This window comes from Aulonocara sp. 'chitande type north' Nkhata Bay, linkage group LG23 (assembly GCF_057382095.1).
Source record: "Aulonocara sp. 'chitande type north' Nkhata Bay isolate Kocher_YH1m ecotype deep benthic linkage group LG23, A_spYH_male_GT1.1, whole genome shotgun sequence".
NCBI classification, from domain to species: Eukaryota; Metazoa; Chordata; class Actinopteri; order Cichliformes; family Cichlidae; genus Aulonocara; species Aulonocara sp. 'chitande type north' Nkhata Bay.
This window is the reverse complement of record NC_141365.1, coordinates 49,530,273-49,556,511: the sequence shown is the minus strand read 5'-3', so window position 1 is coordinate 49,556,511 and position 26,239 is coordinate 49,530,273. Positions and strand designations below refer to the sequence as shown.

Below are 26,239 nucleotides of genomic sequence, written 5' to 3'. Positions count from 1 at the left end.
AATGATTGAAGTGTGCTGTGAGGAACTGACTGGGAGATTTTCACACATTTTCCAGTCCTCCTTGGAACAACAGGAAGTTCCCAGCATATGGAAACAAAGGTTAAGTGTCCTATGGCACTCAGTGATGATGGTGCTGTGGCCCCACCACCTCCACCTCTTTGTAAAGGAACTAACTGTAATCTGAAGCTTCAAATGGAACTAAGACTTCCTCCACTAGGTGGCAGTGTCTGATGAGAAAGTGTTAGTGGAGCTGGCCTGGAGTCAGAAACAGGAAGATGCAGGATTTGGGCTGAAATGGGCAAAAGTGGTTAGCACTAGTGCCTTAGAGCAAGAAGGTTGTAGGTTGAAGCTTGTTGGTCATCTGGGCCTTTCTGTGGAGGTTGGATGTTCTCCCACAGTCCAATGAAATGCTGCTTAGATTCATTGGTGCTTCTACATTGGCTGTAGGTGTGGATGTGAGGGAGTGCTTCTCTGTCGCTCTCTGTTGGCCCTGTGATGGACTGCTCACCTGTGCAGGTGGACCACGCCTCTTGCCCTATGACAGCTAGGGCACAGGCTGCAGCCCTGTGAGCCTAAGCTGAATAAACAGTTAGCAAAAATGATCCATAGATGGCCTGAAATCCCCCAGTTAGCAGTTTGGTAGATAGCTATGACATGCTAATCCCATCCAGCAGCTGTATTCTACCTGTAAGCTGATCCCTGCTGAGCCAAAGCACTTTTTCATATGCAAATTACAACCTTTAATAGAAACCTATTGGTCAGCATCTTATTAGCCTGCTGTTAGCTTCATTCCACAGAAAACTGAGAGAAACTAACAGAGTTGATAAAGAATAAAGAGAAATGTGCTGATTTAAAGCCTTTGAAGTGCTTCAGATGATCTCTGTCCACTTCTGTCCACTCATTCATTCATGTAAGCTTTCTAATGCAGCTTTGATCTTCACAGTCTGCTTGATGAAACTCATTCTAACCCTGAATGTCAGAGTGTTCCTCCTTCTCTTTCCCATCATTCATGCTGGCAGTGGAGGAGATTTGGATGTTGGACTGTGTTTTGGATGATGTGTGTATGTTTGTGTTGGACTGCTGTCTGTAAAGCAAACGCACATTTTGCTTTGGATTTCAGTGTCAGACAGACTTTAAGGTGCAATGAAGAGTTTGAGAGTTTCACAGTGAATTTTCCAGTGGAGGATTTTTCCTCTTCTTTGAAGGTTTGAAATGTGAACATTGTTCTGCTGCAGTCAATGGACTAAACCAGAGAAGAAGAAAACAGACTTTACCATGAAGATCCTCAGTGTGGATCAGTATAATATCAGCCTGATGTCTGCAGTTTAGTGTCAGCACAACTTTCACATCTTATTCATCTCAGCACAACTAAAACATGCTGACTGACCTCAGAGTTTCAAGTTTACATCCTGGGCTCTCCAGGAAACCACACAGATGCTTCACTCCTGGATCCTGCAGCTTGTTGTTCTTAGTCAAAAACCAGTCATTACTCAGGTTCAGCTCTCTCAGATGGGAAGGGTTGGACTTCAGTGCTGCTGCCAGATAATCACAGCTGATCTCTGACAAATCACAGCTCCTCAATCTGTATAAAGAATGAAAGATGTAAGTTTATTAGACAAAGTGCTTGAAATCATTCAGTGTTTCATCATCTGTTCAGAGCTGAAGAAGGTTCAGAATGTAGAAGTTTAGAAAATGGAAACTCCAAACAGCTGAAGCCAACAGGAAGCAGCTTCAAACAAACACAACAAGAGAAAAAACTCTGAATGTTTCACATTAAAGTCGAACATTTCTCATAAAAACAGGACAAAGACTTGAAAAAGTCGTGTTTTTCCTTCCAGGAACCACATGGCTTCACTTTTATAGGTGAAGTGTGACAGAAATGGACATATTGAAATCAATGATATCAAAGCTGGAATCAAATGAGTCCAAGTCTTCTGCTGATTCAGCATCACATTCATCTTTGCTCCTTGTTCTGCATTCCCACCATAAATATAAAGAGGCAAAACTCACATTTTCCAAAATCCTCTTTAAGCTTCGACAATAAAGGAAGATCGTTTTATACAAGTCTTTGTGGTTTTCTTGTCACCCAGATGCCCGAGTACTTAAACTTGTTATAGCTGGGTTTAAAAGGGGCTAAAATACACAAAACTCCCCAGTTGTCGTACAGATAGACTTTGCCTCGCTCTTCCCAAAATTCACTTTATATCCAGAAATTGTCCCAAATTCCTTAAGTATGCATTAAGGTGACCTTGAGGCTCTTAAAGGCGCCTATAAATAAAACGTATTATTATTATTATTGTAAGTCTATCCAAAAGTTTGTGGAGGCTGTTCGATGGGTTGGAAATAAATAAAATCATGTCGTCGGCATAAAGAGAGACTTCATGTTCGATACCCCCTCGATGTTTTCTCTCAACACCAACACATTGTCTCAGAGCAACAGCTAGCGGTTCAATGGCAAAAAGGAGACAGAGGGCATCCCTGTCCTGGGGGGCAGATTATTGTTAGTCTGGACGGCTGTTAGAGGGGAGCAATACAATACTTTTATCCAAGATACAAAATTAAAGCCACATTTTTTAAGCGTATAAAAAAAAATCCCATCTCACCCGATCCAACGCCTTTTCTGCGTCAAGCCAAATGACAGTTTCCAATGTATCACCTTTAACATGGGTATAAATGATATTTAATAGAGCTCTAATGTTCAAAAAAGAGTGCCTAATAAAGCCCGTCTGGTGAAATAATGGAGGACAAATACTTGTGTAAGCGACGGGCCAACACTTGAGCCAGGATCTTGGTGTCTGTGTTGAACAAAGATATTAAACGACATGAACGACAATCTAAATGGTCTTTTTCCTGTTTTACAATTAAACACATCACTGCTTGATGCATTGTTGGAGGCAACGACTGTGAGAGGAAGGATTCTTCAAAAGTTGATTTTAACAGTGAATTCAGTCGGTCAGAAAACTTTATGAAAAAATCAGATGGATACCCGTCGGGGCAGCAGATTTTCCAGACTGCATGCTCCGTACGGCCGTTTCAATTCCAACATTAGAGACAAGTTCCTCCAGACTAGCGATCGCATCTTCTCCCAAGGAGGGAATATCAAACACCTTATTGAAATCATTGTGGATCTCAAGCATAGTTGGTTAGCTGTTCTTAGTCGTAGCTGGTGAGCTGATAACTTGCCTGATTTTTCTCCATGTTCATAAGCGTAGCTGCAACTTTGACTCAGCCTGTTTTGTAGATATGAGATTGTATTCAGTTTGTCATTGTAACCGCTGTGTATATAATACAGGCTCAGGAGAGTGGCTGCACACAGCATGTAGTTTAGTGTCACGGTCGCAGTAGCTGACCGTATGGAGAGTGTGTGGAGGACTCAGGCGCAGACACTGGTGCAGACATGAAACTGAGTTTTGAACGAAAAGCGAGCCTTTATTTCGGCTGAAGACATCAAACAAGGCAGAATCACAGTGAAGAGAACTAAACTGGGGAACTAATACTATAATAAATCATGAAGACACAGAAAGCTATGGCTAAGAATACAAAAGACTGGGCATGAAAATATGGAGGGTGGGAACACAGATGACGCGACACAGAGACTAAATACACATGAGGGATGATCAAGTTCCAAAGATTAAAACTGTCAAACCTGCAGGGGGGATTGGCTGTTCCAAACCTGAAATATTATTTCTGGGCAGCTCAGATGAGACCCCTGACTGTATGGGTGCGGGATTTGTCTGAAACTCAGTGGCTAAACATTGAGAAGACAATGTGCGAAAGATCATTGGAATCCCTGCTTTTTTCTAACATTTCAATTAAAAATGTGCATATGGGGGAACGGACGAGGGTCACACTAAAGATTTGGCGTAGAATCAAACAATCATTTGGTCTTCCAAAAGAAATTTTTAATTCTATCAAGCCTCTCCTCCCTGCAGGGTTTTTCTCCTATTGTGGAAGACTCTGGCTTCAGAGCATGGTCAAATAGCGGGCTTCATAAACTTTGTCATGTTGTGAGGAATGGGCACCTGAGCTCATTTGAACAGTTGAGGTCAGTTTCGGCTTCCTTCTTCTGACTTTTTTAGATTTCTGCAGCTAAGAAGCTTTTTGACAAAACATAAAGAATGGAGGCAAGTTTTGGAGCCCTCACCCATTGAGGAAATATTTCTAAAAATATTTCAAAGTAATTCCTCCCCAAAATTAATCAGTCATTTTTATAACGCATTTATGAGTTTCAATACAAATGCAACTTTGGATATTAAGGCAAGGTGGGAAGCTGAGACTGGCACTCAAATCTCAGAGGACACCTGGGAAGAGGTGTTCGGTGAAGCCCATCTGGTGACTAATTCTGGGCTGTGGAGAGAATTTAAATGGAAGGTGGTCATGAGATATTTTAGAACCCCAGAGATAATGGCCAAAATGAAGCCTACAAATCCTGACACCTGCTGGCGAAATTGTGGTACTTCTTTAGGAACCCACTCACATATATTCTGGTCATGCCCAAAAATCTGCTCACTTTGGAATGACATATTTAAAGTTCTCAGTACAGTTTTCCAACAACCATTAACAAAGACCAACAGTTAGCCATTTTAGGAGTCTTACCAAAGGGTTTTGCGGGAAACAATAAAACGTATCTCTTAAGAATCTTACAGCAGCACTAAAGTGTATCACTATTAAATGGCTGAATCTTGACCCACCTTCATATAATATGTGGATTGATAAAGCAAGAGAAATTTACCAGATGGAGGAAATAACATCTGCTCTGCGGATTCAGAGAGAATTGTTTACTGAGCGTTGGCGACCCATACATGCTTTACTGTTTCAATAATTTAGCATAGGTCTGTTTCGTTTTGTCCATTTACGGCTAAGTTTGTCACAAGTTATTTAATATTACATAAAGTTTTTGTTTTGTTTTCTTTTTGTTATGTTGTTGTCTGTTTGTTTGCTTGTTTGTTTGCTTGCTTGGGTTTTGTTTTGTGCTTCCTAATTGCAGTTCTTATTTTAATCTACATTTCTGCATTGCAGTTCCTGTAACTGTCCTACTTGTGAACATCGACAAGCACAAGTTGCAATGTTGTAAATTATAATAAAAATTGAGTATAAAAAAAAGAACATTAAAGTCGTACATTTCTCATAAAAACAGGAAAAAAGCTTGAAAAAGTCGTGTTTTTCCTTCCAGGAACCACATGGCTTCACTTTTAAAGGTGAAGTGTGACAGAAATGGACATATTTGAAGTCCAACACCTTTTTCCAGTCACATTATTAAAGCAGACAAACTACAAGCTCATTTTGACAAACTGAGGCTCAAACTGAGCCACAGCTGAACCAGCATCCCTGTACAGCAGACACTTACAGCGCTTGGCTGCTTCCATTGGACCCTCTGCACAGAGCTTCAGTTTCCTCTTCTGGTCCCAAAGTGCAGAACAACAAGGTTTCAAACAGCTTCGTTCCAGCAGCATCAGCCACAGACATGCAGAGAGAATCCTTTGGTTGTGTTGTGTGTTTGCATATCTGCTGTGTTGCTTTGTGAGGATGGATCATCTCCTGCAGCTCCAGATAAACAAGCTGGACCTGAACCTGATAGCTTCACTTAGAAGACACTTGTGACGGGAACGTGTGAGAAGTTTTGTGCAGACAAGTGTGGATTTAGAGTGTGGGACGAGCTCTCCACAGTCTTTGTGGAGATCCACATTCTGCATACTGCCTGTGAGAAGCTGCAGACATTTGTCCTCCAAATCCACTGAGCAGCTGCTCGTGGTGGTTTTAGTTTCATGTGTGCGTGTTAGCATGAAGCCTCGGTCACACTCTGCTGTGGACACGGTCACGGACAGCTGGACGCCTGATGGACGAGTCGTCCTTCCTGTTAAACTTCTTTGAGCATGAGAAGAGCATGAGAAGCTCAGTGGACACTGTTCAGGGTTTTAACTCTCGCTTTCACTTCAGCTTCACCAACAACAGCACAAGCAGAGCAGCCCACTGCCTGCATGGCTGGGACAGCGCCCCCTGGTGACTGTAAACCACTACAACATGTAGACGGCCGTCTGCAGGCTGGATGTAGCACCACCGCAGAGACGTGCTGCAGCTCTGTTTAGTTACCCAGCTGACAGCAGAGGCTGTAGTTTACTGTTACCAACATGGAAAACTGAAGCTTCACCAGCTGGAGCTACAGAGCTGGAGAACAAAGGAGACTGAGAGGCCAGAATGATGTGGGAGGAAACATCAAGAGCCTGTTTGAAAGGAGACACATGTGGATGCTGTGCCAGTCTGTGGTCTGTCAGAAGTCAGCTGAGTCACACTGCAAGAAGCTGCAGAATCTCAGAGGAGGAGATTTGGAAGTGTTTGTGGGACAAACTGGACTCAAAGAAAGAAGATGTTTGTGAAGTCTTTGGTGGAGGTGAGCAGTGTGAAGCAGAACACATGCAGATGAATCAGGAGGTCAGCATCAGTGTCTCCTTGTGGTGGACGGTAAAAGAATCAGAGCCAACGCTCCCGTCCACCCTCGGCATGAAGCAGTGCTGTTTCTGAAACAGGAGGACAAGTCCAGAGAAGACAGAGGAAGCAAAGATGAGGGTGGGACAGGACAGCAGGACTTCCTTCACACCTGCAGCTCCATCACACTGCTGTAGCTCCTCTTCATCACACATGTACCTGCAGCCTGTCTTCAAGTCCAGGAGTCACCTCCACACAGTGTAGAAGCCTCCTGTGCAGACCATGGAGTCCAGCCTCTGTCAGGGAAGTCGGCACTAAAGCCTGAAAGACTTCAATCTGTCTCTGCTCCACCCGAGAAAGACCAGCACCGTACTTGTTGTGCATTCAAGGAGGGAACATCAGCGCTGCATCGTGGGAACAACACCGCAGGAACAAAGACACAGCACGGCCGATGAAGGACGAGGACAAAGGAAAGGTGAGTGAGAAGACCCCGGTGGTGTGGACGGACCTGCAGGGGCTCCAAGACTGAGGAGCAGAGACGTCCATGTACCAGCTGAGGATGCTGCAGTGATCCAGGGAGCTCGGTCCAATCTGAGGCCGTGTGAACTACGTGGACCACAGTTTCTTCACAGACTTCAGCCACGTGAACATCTGGAGATCCAACAGTGTACGAGCTGTGAGCCATCAGCTGTTTCTCTCATCAGCTGCTGTAATGAGAGCTGCTGGAATCATCTCGAGCAGCAGGAAATCACTGATGTTGTTTCTAACCAAAGATATGGGACTGAGCTCCGCTGAGCTCCTTCTACTTTCATCCAGATAGAAACTGCTACAGTCTGCTGATTATTGCTTTGCCTCCATCACACGAGCTCTTTATCCTGTTCTTCACTCTCATTGGTTCTTTGTCTGCTTGTTTTTACAACAGTAGTCTTCTGATTGGTCAAAGGAGACAATCAGCTGTGACTAAATGTAGCTCCTACAGCAGTGATGGGAATAACTACTGAAGCTAATCCAGTATCAAAGCTCAGGAATCAGCAGCTCCCACCTCGTTTTCTTTCAACAACTATTTTTAGCTGCTGTGTTTTTGTGTTTCTGCAGACCTCAGACATCCTGCTGCTCTGGACAACTTTTTCATTCTTTTGTATCATTATTTTGCTTTTCTTTTATTATTATGTTATATGTATTAATATGTGAAACACTTATTCTTTGTGTTTTTGCTTTGCTCCTGTCAAACTGCTTTAATAAAATCTGCTGCAGTCTAAACTGTGGACGTTCCCTTTTTAACCCTTTGTGAAACAATAAAGGTTTAAATCTGAGTATTCATCTATGTTAGTGTTTAATGGGTCTAATAGGTTGCTTTGGCCTTTCCCAGTAATATCTTCCCTTGCAGTCTGTGGTCCAGGCTTCTAAAACCATCCCAGGTTAACAAGAACTACAATCTAGAGGAGAGCTGCCATAACAGGTGTGACTGATGAGATCTGACCTGCAAGGTTACTCAGGTTTGTTTGTATCAGGACAAGCAGGGAAGCCGCCTGGACGTCAAAGTAGTTAGAGCTGGGCGAGTGTCCTCACCCACATCGGCTTCACAACTCTGCATCATCTACTGAGTAAGACTCAGAGCATCAGAGATTAGAAGGTCTACAAAGAGCTGAACCAGACTTCCTGTATAAAGGTTTTAGTTCCACAGATCGACAGTGTCAGCACAACTAAAACGTGGAGACTGACCTCAGAGTTTCAATTTGATGTTGTGGATTCTCCAGAAGAACACACAGCTGCTTCACTCCTGAATCCTGCAGCTTGTGGTAGCTCAGCTCCACCTCTCTGGGATACGAAGGGTTGAGCTTCAGCACTGCTTCCAGATAATCACAGCTGATCTCTGACAAATCACAGCGCTCCAATCTGTATAGAGAATGAAAGATGTAAGTTTATTAGACAAAGTGCTTGAAATCATTCAGTGTTTCATCATCTGTTCAGAGCTGAAGAAGGTTCAGAATGTAGAAGTTTAGAAAATGGAAACTCCAAACAGCTGAAGCCAACAGGAAGCAGCTTCAAACAAACACAACAAGAGAAAAAACTCTGAATGTTTCACATTAAAGTCGAACATTTCTAACAAGAGTGTTTTAAAGACAGAGTCACTGATGATCATCTTCTGCCCAGTAAAACTTTGGGTTTCCTCATGTGAGTGTTAATGATGCACAAAGACTGTGAGTGCAAAGAGGGAGCGAGGAGGATGACAGAGAGATGGTACAGGAGCATCAAGAACCCGGCGAGGAAATGAGCAGAAGGACTTTGGAGCCTGTTGGATTGAAGCTTTCACAGAGACGTGTTTGACTGGACACCACCAGGACAGACTTTTAATCCCAGGATTTGGATGAGCTTTCTGTCTTTATGGTCACAAATGATGCTGTAACTCTGTGAATGTCCTGGAACTGTCAGCAGTGTGGTTACGTCCTTTTGACCTGAGTTTCCACAGCTCTTATAACAGCAGTGTACATTCAGACTGAGACACGCTTCAGTCTGTATGGACCTGTTTCTGTAGCTGCCACCATCATTCTACGGTCGTGTCCAAATTCATGGGCTGCATCCTCCCGAGGACCCGGCCTTTGCGGTCTACGTGGGCTGGGTCCTCAGAAGGTCGGGTAGGCTGGAAATAAACGGCTGGGGAAATTGGACGGTCTAGCCTTCTGATTAGCGTCACCGCTGTCTCGGTGGAGTTTAATAAACTCAGCCGTCTGCTCCTTGCTATCTAAAATATAACAGGACACTGGCGTAAATTCTCGACCGTCTCATACTTCTGTTTAATCAGTTTTCTGTTTGACGTTTAGTCAGCTCTGTAAAGACCAAGGAGGAACCCACCTGGGGGATTAATAAAGTTTTATTTTATCTAATCTAATCTAATAACTTTAATCTCAGCCAAACCGATTTACTCACGAACAAACAAAACACTGAAAAAAGCCCAACAATAACATTTTGAGGTTGTCTAAGTGACTTATATATCACGTTTAACCTGAGTAGCGAAAGTCCGCGGTGATCTGAAAATGATGTGCCGGGAGTTGTGCCGTTCTCGGCGGCTTCAGTGACCCTCGAGCTCCCGGCGAGCTATCGAGCTGGTGGGTAGCAGACGTCTCCGAAAACGTCGAAGCACTTTTGCAAATATGCGGTATCTTGATAAACCGAGCAGATATTTGATGTTTACACAGCTACTTTCTCGCCTGAAAATATGTTAAAAGTTTATTTTGTGACCGAAAAAGATTAGTATGAGTAATTTTAAAACTTAGTAGCGGCCGCCATTGTTGGAAACTGGAGTTTGGCTGGGCCGCGCTATGAATTCTGGGATATGGTAGGCCACGAAGGACACACCCGACCCATCCTTCAAATTCGGGGAAAAGGAGGACGCATTTGTTGGCTGCATTCGGAGGAGTCTACGAATTTGGACAGCCTTCAACGTGTCGCTGTGACGTAATCGGTCTACAAATGCGGCCTCAGGAGGATGCAGCCCATGAATTTGGACACGACCTACATGTTTGTACATCAGCTTATCAAATACTGTCTGCTGTCTTCATTTATTACTCTTCACCTGCTTCACTGTCACTGTGTGGGCGGAGCTGTCTGAGCCCTGCCCACACAGACACAGCTCCTCTCTGGAGCTAAACTTCTGCTTCATCTCCGCCTCTTTTCTTCATCCTCCACCTCTCTTTTCTCTTCTTCGGTGTTCTGCAGCCACAGAGCCTCACAGCCATTAGCACGCCCATACCTGAGCAGCTAGCATTACCCAGCATGCCGTGCAGCAGTGTCAGTTTGTAAATGTGCAAGAATTCCTGCTCCAAACTGTTTCACAGAGTGCTGAGTGCCGTGACCTTTGACCTGCTAAAGACAGTCAGCTGTGGATTATTCATTGTTGTGTCTGATACTTAGAACTGTGAGGAAGAAGCTACACAGTTAATCAGGGTCCCCTCTCTCTGAATCAGGAAAGGTGGGCAGGCCGCGTGTGGGCTGCGGGCCATACGTTGAGTATCACTGTTTGAAATGTGAACATTGTTCTGCTGCAGTCAATGGACTAAACCAGAGAAGAAGAAAACAGACTTTACCATGAAGATCCTCAGTGTGGATCAGTATAATATCAGCCTGATGTCTGCAGTTTAGTGTCAGCACAACTTTCACATCATATTCATCTCAGCACAACTAAAACATGCTGACTGACCTCAGAGTTTCAAGTTTACATCCTGGACTCTCCAGGAAACCACACAGATGCTTCACTCCTGAACCCTTCAGGTTGCTGTAGGTTCCACTCAGGTCCACCTCTGTGGGATACGAGGGGTTGGACTTCAGTGCTGCTGCCAGATAATCAAGGCCAATATCTGACAAACCACAGACACTGTATAAAGAATGAAAGATGTAAGTTTATTAGACAAAGTGCTTGAAATCATTCAGTGTTTCATCATCTGTTCAGAGCTGAAGAAGGTTCAGAATGTAGAAGTTTAGAAAATGGAAACTCCAAACAGCTGAAGCCAACAGGAAGCAGCTTCAAACAAACACAACAAGAGAAAAAACTCTGAATGTTTCACATTAAAGTCGAACATTTCTAACAAGAGTGTTTTAAAGACAGCGTCACTGATGATCATCTTCTGCCCAGTAAAACTTTGGTTTTCCTCATGTGAGTGTTAATGATGCACAAAGACTGTGAGTGCAAAGAGGGAGCGAGGAGGATGACAGAGAGATGGTACAGGAGCATCAAGAACATTAAAGTCTGGCGATTAAATGCCTCACTCCTAAATGACAGCCAGTTTTGTGAGTTCATACATACTGAACTAAATACTTACTTGGAGTTGAACACAACTCCGAAAATATCGCCTTTAACCCTCTGGGATTGCACCAAGACATACATTAGAGGTCGCATAATATCATTTGCAAGTGCCAGGAAGAAAAGAAAAGAGGCTAGGCGGTGTGAATTGGAGGCCAAAATAAAATACCTAGATCAACAACACAAAAAAGCACAGACAGCCAATTTGCTTTCCGATCTTAAAATGTTACGTAGTGAGCTTAATAGTTTAATAAACGAGAAAATTGAGGGTAATTTAAGATTCATTAAACAAAAGTACTATGAACAGGGTAGTAGGACTAGTATATTGCTGGCAATAAGACTCAGGAAACAGCAAACTTGTAATATGGTCCAAAAGTTGAAGTCAGATCAAACCCTGATTACTAAACCAGTTGTTTTGCCAATTTTTTCGAGCCATTATATAAAAATTCAGATACATGTAAAGATAACAATACACTATCTGATTTCTTAGAAAAGATCAATTTAAAAACACTGTCAGAGTCTGTAGCAAAGGAGTTAGATGAACCAATTTGAGAACAAGAAATTTTACAGGTAATTTCAAACCTTAAAACTAAAAACAGTCCTGGCCCTGATGGTTTTATTAACAAATTCTATAAAAAACTTAAGGACAAAGTCGCACCCTTATTACTGAAAGCTTACCACTGCGCTCTGGAGACTGGGACTATGGCGTCGTCCTGGAACGATGCTACAATTGTCGTAATCCATAAAGAGGGCAAGGACCCCACAAACTGTCAATCATACAGGCCAATCTCATTACTTAATACTGATTTGCGCATTCTCACCACGATTTTAGCCAAAAGAGTTAGTAAAATTATTACACAGGTTATAAATCCAGATCAAACGGGGTTCATTGCAGGAAGGCACTATGGGGACAATGTTCGTAGATTGTTGAACTTAATGTCCTTGTACAAGACCAAACAAGAAGAAACAATGATTCTGTCTCTTGATGCGCAAAAAGCATTCGACAGGGTTTCCTGGCAGTACTTGGGCCAAACACTTGAAAGATTCAAATTTGGGCCAAACTTAATTAAGAGGATACAGATTCTTTATTCCAACCCAATGGCGGCTGTACGGGTAAATGGAACAATATCAGCCAGATTTCCACTGGAACGTGGGTGTAGACAAGGATGCTCACTGTCGCCCCTGCTGTTCGATATAAGTATTGAGCCTCTGGCGCAGTTGATTAGAGAAGAACATGAAATTCAGGGCCTTTCAATTAATGGAGAACAGCATAAATTGTCCATCTATGCAGACGATGTACTTTTATACATTTCAAATCCTGCAGTCAGTTTACCTCATTTAAGAGAAATTATTACGGTTCCCTGTCTGGTAACAAAGTTAATATTGACAAAACATTGGCAATGGATATAGGAGGAAACATTTCACTAACATTCAAGGAGCGATGTGGCTTTAAACGGCCAAACGAAGGTATCAAGTATTTAGGAATTCAAATTCCTCACTCATTATCAGACTTGTTTAAAGTAAATTATGAAGTTATAGTTGCAAAAATAAAAAAAGATTTAGAGCGATGGACAGTCCTGTCTCTGTCTTTCTTGGGTCGGATCGAGAGTATACGTATGAATGTATTGCCAAGACTTCTAGACCTTTTTCAAATGCTGCCTATAAACATTCCCAACTCTACATTTGATAATTTAGATAAACTTTTTTCCAAATTTATATGGCAAGGCAAACGCCCAAGGATCAAGTTCCAAACATTAAAACTGTCAAACCTGCAGGGGGGATTGGCTGTTCCAAATCTGAAATATTATTTCTGGGCAGCTCAGATGAGACCCCTGACTGTATGGGTGCGGGATTTGTCTGAAACTCAGTGGCTAAACATTGAGAAGACAATGTGCGAAAGATCATTGGAATCCCTGCTTTGTTCTAACATTTCAATTAAAAATGTGCATATGGGGGAACGGACGAGGGTCACACTAAAGATTTGGCGTAGAATCAAACAATCATTTGGTCTTCCAAAAGAAATTTCAATGTTATCAAGCCTCTCCTCCCTGCAGGGTTTTTCTCCTATTGTGGAAGACTCTGGCTTCAGAGCATGGTCACATAGTAGGTTTCATAAACTTTGTCATGTTGTGAGGAATGGGCACCTGAGCTCATTTGAACAGTTGAGGTCAGTTTCGGCTTCCTTCTTCTGACTTTTTTAGATTTCTGCAGCTAAGAAGCTTTTTGACAAAACATAAAGAATGGAGGCAAGTTTTGGAGCCCTCACCCATTGAGGAAATATTTCTAAAAATATTTCAAAGTAATTCCTCCCCAAAATTAATCAGTCATTTTTATAACACATTTATGAGTTTCAATACAAATGCAACTTTGGATATTAAGGCAAGGTGGGAAGCTGAGACTGGCACTCAAATCTCAGAGGACACCTGGGAAGAGGTGTTCGGTGAAGCCCATCTGGTGACTAATTCTGGGCTGTGGAGAGAATTTAAATGGAAGGTGGTCATGAGATATTTTAGAACCCCAGAGATAATTGCCAAAATGAAGCCTACAAATCCTGACACCTGCTGGCGAAATTGTGGTACTTCTTTAGGAACCCACTCACATATATTCTGGTCATGCCCAAAAATCTGCTCACTTTGGAATGACATATTTAAAGTTCTCAGTACAGTTTTCCAACAACCATTAACAAAGACCAACAGTTAGCCATTTTAGGAGTCTTACCAAAGGGTTTTTCGGGAAACAATAAAAAGTATCTCTTAAGAATCTTACAGCAGCACTAAAGTGTATCACTATTAAATGGCTGAATCTTGACCCATCTTCATATAATATGTGGATTGATAAAGCAAGAGAAATTTACCAGATGGAGGAAATAACATCTGCTCTGCAGATTCAGAGAGAATTGTTTACTGAGCGTTGGCGACCCATACATGCTTTACTGTTTCAATAATTTAGCATAGGTCTGTTTCGTTTTGTCCATTTACGGCTAAGTTTGTCACATGTTATTTAATATTACATAAAGTTTTTGTTTTGTTTTGTTTTTGTTGTTGTCTGTTTGTTTGTTTGTTTGCTTGGGTTTTGTTTTGCTTCCCAGTTTTGTTTTGTGCTTCCTAATTGCAGTTCTTATTTTAACCTACATTTCTGCATTGCAGTTCCTGTAACTGTCCTACTTGTGAACATTGACAAGTACAAGTTGTAATGTTGTAAATTATAATAAAATTGAGTTAAAAAAAAAAAGATGAACATTAAAGTTGTACATTTCTCATAAAAACAGGACAAAGACTTGAAAAAGTCGTGTTTTTCCTTCCAGGAACCACATGGCTTCACTTTTAAAGGTGAAGTGTGAAAGAAATGGACATATTTGAAGTCCAACACCTTTTTCCAGTCACATTATTAAAGCAGACAAACTACAAGCTTATTTTCATTCCAACAAGTCATCTTCTGACCTGGACTAACAACACTGGTCTCTATGTGCAGCTGGCTGTGAGACCAGTGCTCAGGGAGCGTCTACAAAGTGCAACACTGAAAGAACATCACACACTCATTTGCTTCCAGCACTTTCACACAAACATCTACTGTCATTATTGTCACCAAACTCTGTGGATCCTTTATTGCAAATTCAAATGGGATCAAATGGTCAGACAAAAGAGGGTTATGAGGAAATATGATGAAATGTTGTGTATTAGCAGCAACTTATTGAATCATTTTCCTCAGAAACCAAACAAAATGATTGACAAACATGTTTTTACAAACTCAGTGTTGGACTTGGATCAGCAGGATAAGCTGATGTTTAAAGGCATTTGAGTCTCGCTGTATGAGAGTCCAGTTCTTACTCAATATTTATGGATGATGTTCTTTCAGTGTTGCACTTTGTAGACGCTCCCTGAGCCTCACAGCCAGCTGCACATGGACCAGCTGACATTACCCAGCATTAGAGGCGGCTGTAAAAAATTCATGTTCCCATTTAAATGGTTTTAATTTGAATAAAACGATGTTGATTCATTCAATCCTGAATCGATGTTTAATATAAATGTATTTTGCCAGAATCTCAGGTTAAAGCTCACAAACTATTTCAACAAGCAGCAAACAGATAAAACAGTAAATGAGAGCAGCTAAACACACAAAGATGGAAACACAGAGCGTGGATCGTTCACTCGACGGCACGTACACGGACACGCCGTCGGGGCTGAAAGTGGACAGCTCACAGATCCTGAAGCTGCAGGTTTCATCTGTCTCCAACCAAAACTGAGTGAAGCAGCAGCAAAAGAAGATCCAAACTCTGCTTCACGTTTGATAAATATGCTCATGAATTCTCTCTGACTTTGGCTGTTCCTGCCTGCACAGCTCTCTCTCTCTCAGTGTACTCCAAGAACAGCTTCAAACATCTGTTTCTGCATCATTCACTGTTTATTAGACACCAGTCTGCTGTTGTGTAATAATGAAAGAAGTCGATGCTTCAGTGCTTTGAATTGTTACACAAAGAAAAGTTTTCTCGTTGTTCAGGCAGAATCGAGCGTTGAAGAATGAATTCACACGTCAATAAACATTTTCATCAGCACAAGCAGGACAATGAAAGCAGGAAATACCCCAAACTGCCATTTCTCATTCTACAACTTCAACAACTGCACATGAATTATACTTCATACACAGACCCACAGTCTCTGATTGCTCTGAAATCTCACTGACAGCCAATAGAAATAAAGAAAAGTCCAGACTGACAGTCTCTGTGGGGTTAGGCAGTGAACTGCTCACGCTGCGTTCAAGTGCATCACAAACTATTGGAATTGGATCCAACTTTGTGAAGCAGATTTCTTCTCAGCTGCTGTTTTGAACATTTCCTCATGAACTGTATTAAACTCTGTAAATGAACTGAGAACTATTTCTACATTTGAAACTATGGATTCATTTTCCCGTTCACTTCTGTACGTTAGTGTATAAATGAATGTTAGACTGGGCTCCATGGAAACACTTGGACTGGTCTCAGCTGCCTTCTTTCTGTAGTCCTTTCTCTTCTCCAGCTTCTGTTTGAAATCCTCTCACAGAGCCTGAAACCTGCTTTGCTGTCATGTGTGGGCCTGTGTTCCTCTGCTTTAACACAAACCTCACCACAGCAGCTGTGTGGGTCGTCTCTGTAGCAGCCCGATCAGCTTCTGATACATGAACATCATCACAGCTCCTAACTTCACCTTTATTAGCTTTGACATTCATGTCTTTCTTTTCTCTGTCTGTTTCCACACAAGCTCAAAGTCTCTGCAGCCTGTTTTTATCTGCTATCATCAGATCTCCAACAGCCTCATTCACATCCCTCACACACTCTACAGCCTCACCAGTACTGACTTCATCTTCACTGACTGATGGAGCACAACATGAACCTGTGGAGGCTGAAAAGCTGTCCTGTCAAACATCTCCCCGTCACCACTCCACTTCTGTCAGCCTTTAAATGAACCCTGCTCAAGTCTGTCACTTCTATTTGCAGCCAAGAGGAAAAGCTGTTGTTCAGTCGTTTGGAAAGACACAACATTTCTGAAAGCACTCAAACTTCTTCACATTTGTCTTCAGACACATCCTGAACATTTAGGAACTAAAGAACGTTTCAAATATCAAAGATCAGAAATATAGAAAAACAACAACAGCTGTGTTCAGTGAACTCACCTCAGAGTCTCCAGTCGACAGTTTGGACTCTCCAGTCCAGCACACAGAAGCTTCACTGCTGAATCCTGCAGATTGTTGTTACTAATGTCCAGCTCTGTCAGATGGGAGGGGATGGACTTCAGAGCCGAGGCCACAACTTCACAGTGAGTCTCTGAGAGTCCACAGTCAGCCAGTCTGAGATTACAGAAAATATAAAATATGTTATTATAAAAGCAGAAAGTCTGCATTATAAACACTGACTGAATGTATATGAAGACAAAACAGAGTGAGGTCATAATCTGATGAACATCTGCTCTTCACATCTGTGCTTCAGCTCCTCTTACTGTGTTTGACATGACACAACGATTCAGTCTCTCTCAGACCTGCAGACTTTTAATGAGAATCTTTGTTTGGCTTTAATCTGCAGATGAAGGAGGAAGATGGCGTCACATTTAGGCTTCCATAACGTCCACAGTCTGTCAGTGAGATCTGATCCAGAGTCAGAGTGAAGACACACACTTGGACTGTTTCCTGTCTTGAATCTAGAACATTTTGAATGAGCTCAGCTCAGTGAAGAGTTCAGCTGGAAAGATGATCTCTGTTTGCTACCTGCTGCTGTCAGGTACGACTGTTCACGTCCACACTCAGGAAAAATCTGCTGACTGTCACCAAACGGAGCAGAAATGTCATCACTGGACAATAATGATGAATGAACTCAGAGCTGCTGATATCACATCTGATTTCAGGGGAACTAAACTAAAAAGGAACAAATAGAAACAACCATCATGACTCTGTTTGACCTTCAGATCAGAAACTATGGTTCAGAACAGCAGCAGGATTTCAGGCACTGTCACATCCTCAACATCCATATTCCAAATGCTCTTCCTGACAGGACACTCTTTGTTCCCACTCAGGGAGTTTCCATGTGTACAAATCATTTCTGAATCTCAGTAGACTGGGAGGTTTTTCCATCTCATGAATCTCTTTCCTAACATCAAACTAGATAAATCAAACAAAGGAACTGGAGTCTGTCTAATTTCTGACCCCAGTAAAGTTTGTACTGGGATACCCCGACATACTCTCTCTCCATCTGCTCCCACAGCCTCATATTCACAGCTGGCCCTTCTCTCAGCATCCACACTCAGGGTGGGGGCGGGGTCAACCCCAGTCAAAACCATTGCTTTGGCCTTATGGCCATTTTATTAGTGTGCGTTTCTGAGTAACAAGCAGGACTACGCACAGGTGTTTGGACATGTGTGGACCCGACCTACACTTAAACTTCTTAAATCCTCTGTTTCTGTGTCACCAGCTACACTTTTAATATTAATGTATTCACTCCGACATTTTTGGGGAGTGGTCAGAGCTCGTACACTGCAGACAGACATGTCTCCCAGCACACAGCTGACTGTCAACTCTCTGAGATTGGATATGATTCATTTAGATTATATCTGTAAGGTGAAGTTTATCTCGGTGTTTATTTGTTCCTGAGGAAGTCAGCTCGGCTCAGATTAAACTTTAATAACTGAACAATTTTAATGAACCTTAACGCCTCCCTGGAGCATATATGGAACTGAATCAGTCACTTTTCTTTATTTCCTGATGTTCATATGTGACATACATGTTTTAACCATTAATCTGGAATTAAACTGACATTTAATGTATTTTAAGGAGGAAAGAGAAATTTCACCAGAGGATGTTGATGCTGTTCATGGAGACTGAAGACAGAATGATTTATCTGTCTTAATATTTCTGCTGCTCTATTTTAACTGTTGGTTTTAATTCAAAATCAATGGTTAAAATGTTAAAATACCAACAAACTTGTGGCGTTAGTGTTGATATTCTGTGAGTTACTTAAAGAGATCACACAGGTACAGGACATATTTTATGTTCAGGTTTATGCATGTTTGCGGTGAGATGTGTATGTAGTGGGCTGTTATGTTGTAAACTGTGTGGATGTGTTTGGGAACAGAAAGATTATTTTACTGCATAAAACGGCGCTGATCAGCTGTTTCTGCCGCTGATACACTCGGCCGGTGAACCACCTGACTCACACAGGCTCTCCTCCTCCACAGTCCTCGTTTATGAAGAGCTTTACAAACACAACATCACGGCTAACAGCTGGATTCTCCCGTTTCAGTGCCAAACAGCCACTTCCTGCTACAGACAGTAAAGTGGACAGTTCGGCGCTAAACATGTGTTTAAAACTTTAAGCTCTTATTTGTTAAAGCCAGCTTCACAGACAGATCTGTGTCAGTGTTTTAGAGCAGGGCTCAGTGGTGTAAACCAGCCTTTATATGTGTTTCATCTCCATTTTTACATTAAACTGAACCAAAACACTGAAACCTTCACCTGATATGTCTGTGTAGGTTCTCATCATACAGTCATGGTAATCTAAGGAGCCTGGAAAGAAAAGTGACTTCTTTAAGTTTCTTGAAGACGTTTCATCTCTCGAAACCTCTGCTGATAATCACCCACACCCTTTTTCACAGCTTGGCTCATGTGATGAGCCACATGATCAATAGTTGGTCAGCGACCCTCTTAAGGGACACTCCCACTAGGATTAAAATCTGGGACTCTCCACTTTCTGGTTTTAGAAGTGAAGAAGCTGAATATTCGGATTAAACATCTTCAAGACACTTAAAGCAGTGCACTCGCTTTTCTTTCTAAGCGGCCTTTCTTAGATCACCTGATATAACCTGAGTAAATTATGTCGAGTGTCAGCGGGGTTTGAAAACTCTGCAGCATGACCCGGGTGTTGCTGGTGGTATCATGAGCTTAGACCCCTCAGTCAGCTCGGTCTAAAGTCATCGCAGCACTAACAGGCACAAATAGGCTCTAACGTGACAAACTGACCCGACATTTAAAGAGTGCCCACTACAGTCTCAGCTAAAACATATTAAAATGTGCAACGCCAAGGACTGTACACTGGACTCCCGACAGCGTGACAGGGTCTGACAACGAGTGGTGGCGTCGTCCTAGCCGACCTCGGCAGTTATTCACACGCCATGACCAAAAACTCCTGCAGTGTGACAGCAGACAGAGGAGGAGTCACAGAGGAGCGTAACAGCTGTGACAGATGCAACAGGAGGACGAGCTCCAACAGTAAACACACTGTGAAGACAGGAAAGCAGTCACGAGTGATGTTGGTCCTGTTTTTATCTCCACTAAAACCTCTCTAACGTCACATGTAACAGAACACAGACACATCTGATTATCAGGGACCACGACCCACATCTTTGCCTCACTATGTTTATAAGAAGAGACTGAAAATAATGATTCTCCCAACACATCACCAACACTTTTATGGCAAACAGATAATAGTGAGTGAAAAGAGGTGAACTGTTTCATATGCAGTTATCAGGGTAAATACATTTAAACCAAAGACACTGGAAGAGTAAAGGAAAGGAACTGAAGGTGACAATTCAAGAAGCTCAACAGAAGTCAAATGTAACATGATCAAGATTCCCTGTTAAAAACAGATATGTATAGTATAATAGTAGACTACACTAATAATAGTGTATAGTATAATAGTAGACTATACTAATAATAGTGTATAGTATAATAGTAGACTATACTAATAATAGTGTATAGTATAATAGTAGACTATACTAATAATAGTGTATAGTATAGTAGTATACTATATGAAGTCTACACCGCCACGTCCTTAAAATTCAGCGAAATTAAGGACGCATTTGAGGGCCGCATTTCGAGCAGCGACCTTCGTCCCGTCGCTGTGATGTAATCGGCCTTAAAATGCGTCCTTTAAGGCTGCAGACCCTGAATTGGGATACAGCCAGAGTCTGGTCTCTGTTTTCACAGAGGATGTGGTTCTGTTGGCTTCATCAGGTGATGGCCTCCAGCTCACAGTGGAGCTGTTCTCAGCAGAGTGTGAAGCCGTGTGAATGAGGATCAGCATCTGAGGCCATGGTCCTCAGCTGGGAAAGGGTGGAGTGCCCACTCTGGGTCAGAGACAAGTTCCTGCCCCAGGTGGAGGAGTCTGAGTATCTCAGGGTCGTGTAAAGAAGGGGGAGGGCAGCAGGAATCAACAGACAGACCGTTGCTGCGGTAACAGTGAGGTGGACACTGTACCGGTCTGTCGTGGTGAAGAGAGAGAGAGCTGAGCCTGACAGCGAAGCTCTCAATTTACCGGTCGATCTACGTCCCTGCCCTCACCTATGGTCACGAGCTGTGGGCAGTGACGGGAAGAACCAGATCGTGGTTACAAGTGGGGCAAATAAATTTTCTCTGAAGGGTAGCTGGTGTCTCCCTTGGAGACGGGGTGAGGAGAATCCCCTTCACAAAAACTAATCAAGTGAACAAGACTCTCCAGGAGGGAAACATTTAAATATCCAAGTCCACCATAAAGAGAAAACTGCATGAAGGTAAACACAGATGGTGCATTACAATTCACTGCATGTGTTTTACATGAAGAATGGAGGATATACCGTCCACTTTCACTCTGTCTTTAGCAGCAAGTGGCTCTTTGTTGTTTGGCTAGCTGCACTGAAACAGGAGAATCCAGCTGTTAGCCGTAATGTTGGTGTTTGTAAAGCACTTTATAACCAAGGACTGTGTTTTTAATTTAAACATTAAACTATTAACCGACACTGATCAATGATGTAATGATCACATCTGGACTCACCGAGCCTTTCTGCAGTTCCTCACAGCTGGAATCAGTCTCAGTCGTCCCTCCTTTGAAGCTTTGTACTTCTGCAGGTCAAACTCATCCAGAACCTCCTCTGACATCTGCAGCATGAAGGCCAGAGCTGAGCAGTGGATCTCAGAGAGTTTCTTTGACCTTTGCTTTGACTTCAGGAACTCTTGGATCTTCTGATGTACTGAGAGGTCGTTCATCTCCATCAGACAGTGGAAGATGTTGATGCTTCTGTCAGGAGAGGATTTAAACTTCTTGTTATTCTTCAGGTTCTTGATGACTCTCTGGATGGTTTCTGGACTGTTCTCTGTCTGACCCAGCAGACCTCCTAAGAGTCTCTGGTTGGACTCCAGACAGAGGCCATGAAGGAAGCGGACAAACAAGTCCAGGTGGCCATTTTTACTCTGGAGGGATTTCTCCATGGCTCGTTTAAGGAAATCATCCAGAGATGACTCGTTGTATTTTTTTCCCAGGAAGTCCTTCAGCACCTCTGACTTCCTGTTGGTGAAACAGTGGAACATGTAGACTGCAGCCAGAAACTCCTGGATGCTCAGATGAACAAAGCAGTAGACTGGTTTCTGGAAGATCACACACTCTCTTTTGAAGATCTCTGTACAAACTCCTGAGTACACCGAGGCCTCTGTCACATCCAGACCACACTGCTCCAGGTCTTCTTGGTAGAACATGATGTTTCCTTTCTCCAGATGTTCAAACGCCAGCCTCCCCAGCTTCAGAAGAACTTCCCTGTCAGCCTCCGTCAGCTCCTGTGGACTCGTCTCATGTCCCTCGTGGTACTTGTTCTTCTTCCTCTTTGTCTGAACCAGCAGGAAGTGTGAGTACATGTCAGTCAGGGTCTTGGGCAGCTCTCCTCTCTGCTCTGTAGTCAACATGTGCTCCAGAACTGTAGCAGTGATCCAGCAGAAGACTGGGATTCTACACATGATGTGGAGGCTCCTGGATGTCTTCATGTGGGAGATGATTCTGCTGGACAGCTCTTCATCACTGAATCTCCTCCTGAAGTACTCCTCTTTCTGGGCGTCAGTGAAGCCTCGTACTTCTGTTAGCCTGTCAACACATGTAGGAGGGATCTGATTGGCTGCTGCAGGTCGGGAAGTTATCCAGACGAGAGCCGAGGGAAGCAGATTCCCCTGGATGAGGTTTGTCAGCAGCTGGCTGACTGATGACTTCTGTGTGACATCAGACAGCAGCTTCCTGTTGGTGAAATCCAATGAAAGTCTGCTTTCATCCAGGCCGTCAAAGATGAACAAAAGCTGAGAGACAGCCAGCTTCTCTGCTGTGACCTTCTGTAATGTTGGATGGAAAACATGGAGCAGCTCCAGAAGACTGTACTGCTCCTCTCTGATCAGGTTCAGCTCCCTGAATGAAAGCAGAACCACCACACTGACATGTTGGTTCTCCAAGCCCTCTGCCCAGTCCAGAGTGAACTTCTGCACTGAGAAGGTTTTTCCAACACCAGCCACGCCGTTGGTCAGAACCACTCTGATGGGTCTCTGTTGGTCAGGTAAGGCTTTAAAGATGTCCTGGCACCTGATTGGAGTGTCATGGAGGGCGTCCATCTTGGAAGCTGTCTCCAGCTGCCTCACCTCATGTTGGCTATGAACCTCTTCACTCTGTCCCTCTGTGATGTAGAGCTCAGTGTAGATCCTGTTGAGGAGGGTTCTACTTCCTGTTTCATCACTTCCTTCAGTCACACGTTCACATCTCCTCCTCAGACTGATCTTATGTTCATCTAAAACCTCCTGCAGACCAACATCTGCTGAAAGAAAGAAAAACAGAAAGAAAACTCTTCAATGTCTGAACAACAACAAGAAGTCCAGTTTTCAGAAATGAGTCCATCAGCAGACAGATGTTCAGTCTTACTTTGTACACAGCTGCTCTGACTGGCTGTCTGCAGTCCAGCTCTGCTTCTGGATCTTTCTCCACACTGGGGACAGGACCAGTCTCCTGATGAAGCAGACTGGTCCCAGTATGAGGAGATGCACTGTCTGCAGAACCAGTGTCCACAGCTGGTAGAGACTGGATCCTTCAGGACGTCCTGACACAAAGCACAGCAGGACAGCTGCTCCTCCTCACAGACACCACTCCTCTTCCTCCCTCTGTGAACACATTTCTTTATCACTAAAATCATTGACTGTCAGTGACAAACATCCAGATTTGATGACACTGTGCAGAAGCTCTGATGGTCACAGAGAAAAGTCAAAGTGGAGAAACTTGTGTTTGAGTTCAGAATCCAAGTTTCCTTTGCTGTTCCTGCCTGTCTTATTAAACACAGAGTGATCAGCCTACAAACTCCACAGTAAAAGCCTTCATCACAGAGCTGATTATGTCCTTCACTGGATGTACTGGAAGTTTGGGATCCATCACTTTCAACTGACCTTTGACCTCCTCTAAAAACTGTTGTGGAGCAGCGGTGTCACATTCAGAGCTTTCAGCTTTATTTTGAAAGAGTTCAGTCATCAGGAAGTGAACTTCTGGGTTCTGATTTTCTTTCTATTATTTTACAGAAGTGAAGAAGAAGAACTAAAAGCTTTGAAATGATCTGAGTGATATTTTTGAACATTGCCACCAAATTGAGTTCAGCCTCCAGCAGTAACTTTGTTTCATGATGCCTCCCTGATGATGTGATGTTTGATTACAAACCTGTTTATGTGTTAGACATTAATCACATGAACACAGGCAGAAAAAAGAAGCCAATGAAACAAATGACAGAAACGTGTTCATTCACTGCCATGATCCATATTTTATATGTACAGATGTTTGTAAAGAACACGTGTGCAGCGCTTTGTTCTGAGGATCTGCTGTCAGCACACAGTGCAGCAATAACTACAACCACACGTTTCTGTAGATCCTGAACATCAGCCTGGAGGAATCTGACCTCAGGTCTGCACACAGAGGAGCTTCACCTCTGGGATGATGCTGGCGTCAGCTCCTTCTACAATCAGGCAGAAGCTTCTGCACCATCAGGACACAAACAGAGAGGAGCTTCTATCCTCAGACCATCCAAGTCCTAAATCAGAACATGCTCCCCTCATAGCATCACCATCAGGGTTTAAACAGGACCTTACATCATGTTCTTGTCTCACTGTCATATTTCAGATCATACCTGATTCATTATGACGTCACACGCTGCTACACTGATCCTGCTGCTTCATTACTGCTGATATTACTCTGCTCACTCTGTTCAGTTACTCTGTTTACATCACTTTGCTCATTTGCTTTGTTCTGCTTGCACTGCTCTGTCAGTACATGCTGTGCTAATGTGGCACAAAGCACTTTAACATTACATCTGCACAATGTTTCATTATTTCATTTAATGATTGTTTCTAATGTTTTGTCCAGTCACAGGAGCAGCTCAGCACATTTCACTGTGTTGTACGTGTATGACGATGCCTGTGACAAATAAACAGCCTCGGACTCTTCAATCTTCTGCATTTCTTTGGAGATCAGCTCAGTGGCCTGTTGAGACCATCTTTCTATTTCTGATGACTCAGTTCAGATTATTATCCTGATACTTTCTTTTAAAATGTGATGAAATCATTTATCTGATGTTCTGACACAAATACACCAAAACAATCCCAAACAGCACAAACCACCACGTTACACACAGTGTAATAAAAATACAGGCAACTACAAATAAAAACACTTTAAAATATAAACTAAAATTACAAAGTGGTCACAGAATTTCAAACACCCGTAAATGAGTCAGCAGCTCTCTTACATGGTCAGCTGAGCTCCATGATTGAAGAACATTGTTGCTGCAGGTTCATCACTGAAGTTTGGAGGTCTGTCTTTGGAGCAGTCACTCCTCATAGACACACAGCTGGATACTGGAGACTGTGACCTCTGACCTCTGCAAACACAAACACATCACATGAATTACTGATTAATCTCTCTTTAAAATCTTTTAAGCAGCTGCAAACACACAAACTGGATGATGTGATGGTTTCTGTCAGTAATAGTTGTCTCAGATTAGAGTACAGACGGCTGCAGAGACGTTCACAGCAACAGAGAAGAAATCATTACCTTGGATTGCATTACTACTACGATTAATACTAGCATTATCGTACCCGGACCACCATTAGGAATCATTTATGATGTCACTGGCAGAACACATTTATAGAAACAACCTTTGAACTCTGACTTAGCAGCTCTCTTACATGGTCAGCTGAGCTCCATGATTGAAGTTCACTGTTGCTGCAGGTTCATGACTGAAGTCTGGAGGATATTCTTTGGACCAGTCACTCCTCACAGACACACAGCTGGATGCTGGAGACTGTGACCTCTGACCTCTGCAAACACAAACATCAATAACTGATCAGTTCTCTCTGACAGCCATATGATCAGCTGATCCCTCTGTGATATTGTGTCTGCCTCATAACGCTGACAGGTCAGCCAATCATCAGCGGTTTTTTCTGTCTCTGAATGAACTCAGTTTGTTCTCAGCTCTTCTCTCTGATTCTGCTGCACTGACTTCACTTAAACTTACAGAGTTCAGATCTTAGCAAGAAAACAAGTCAATAAAAAGCAAACTCAGATCAAACAGTTTGAACCAATCACAGATCAATGATTCTGTCATGGTTATGTTGAAATGACTAATAAAGTTAGTAGTGTTCTTACATTATTGCTGCAGGTCCATGACTGTAAGGTGGAGGTGTTTGTGTAACTCCGTCACTCCTCACAGACACACAGCTGGATGCTGCTCCGTCCTCTTCCTCCAT

The 26,239-nt window shown here is 42.8% G+C and overlaps 1 protein-coding gene across 1 annotated transcript; it reads right to left on the bottom strand.

Moving 5' to 3' along the window:
* Positions 1-1,368: 1,368 nt before the first annotated feature.
* Positions 1,369-26,239, bottom strand: LOC147302909 (protein NLRC3-like). The gene is made up of 10 exons (XM_086284417.1): positions 26,209-26,239; positions 25,679-25,787; positions 25,270-25,371; positions 23,382-23,617; positions 21,489-23,277; positions 16,868-17,041; positions 15,632-15,637; positions 10,622-10,795; positions 8,146-8,319; positions 1,369-1,582 (listed from the first exon to the last, which is right to left on the bottom strand). The coding sequence occupies exons 1-10, from the start codon at positions 26,237-26,239 to the stop codon at positions 1,369-1,371; spliced, it is 3,009 nt and encodes a 1,002-aa protein (XP_086140543.1).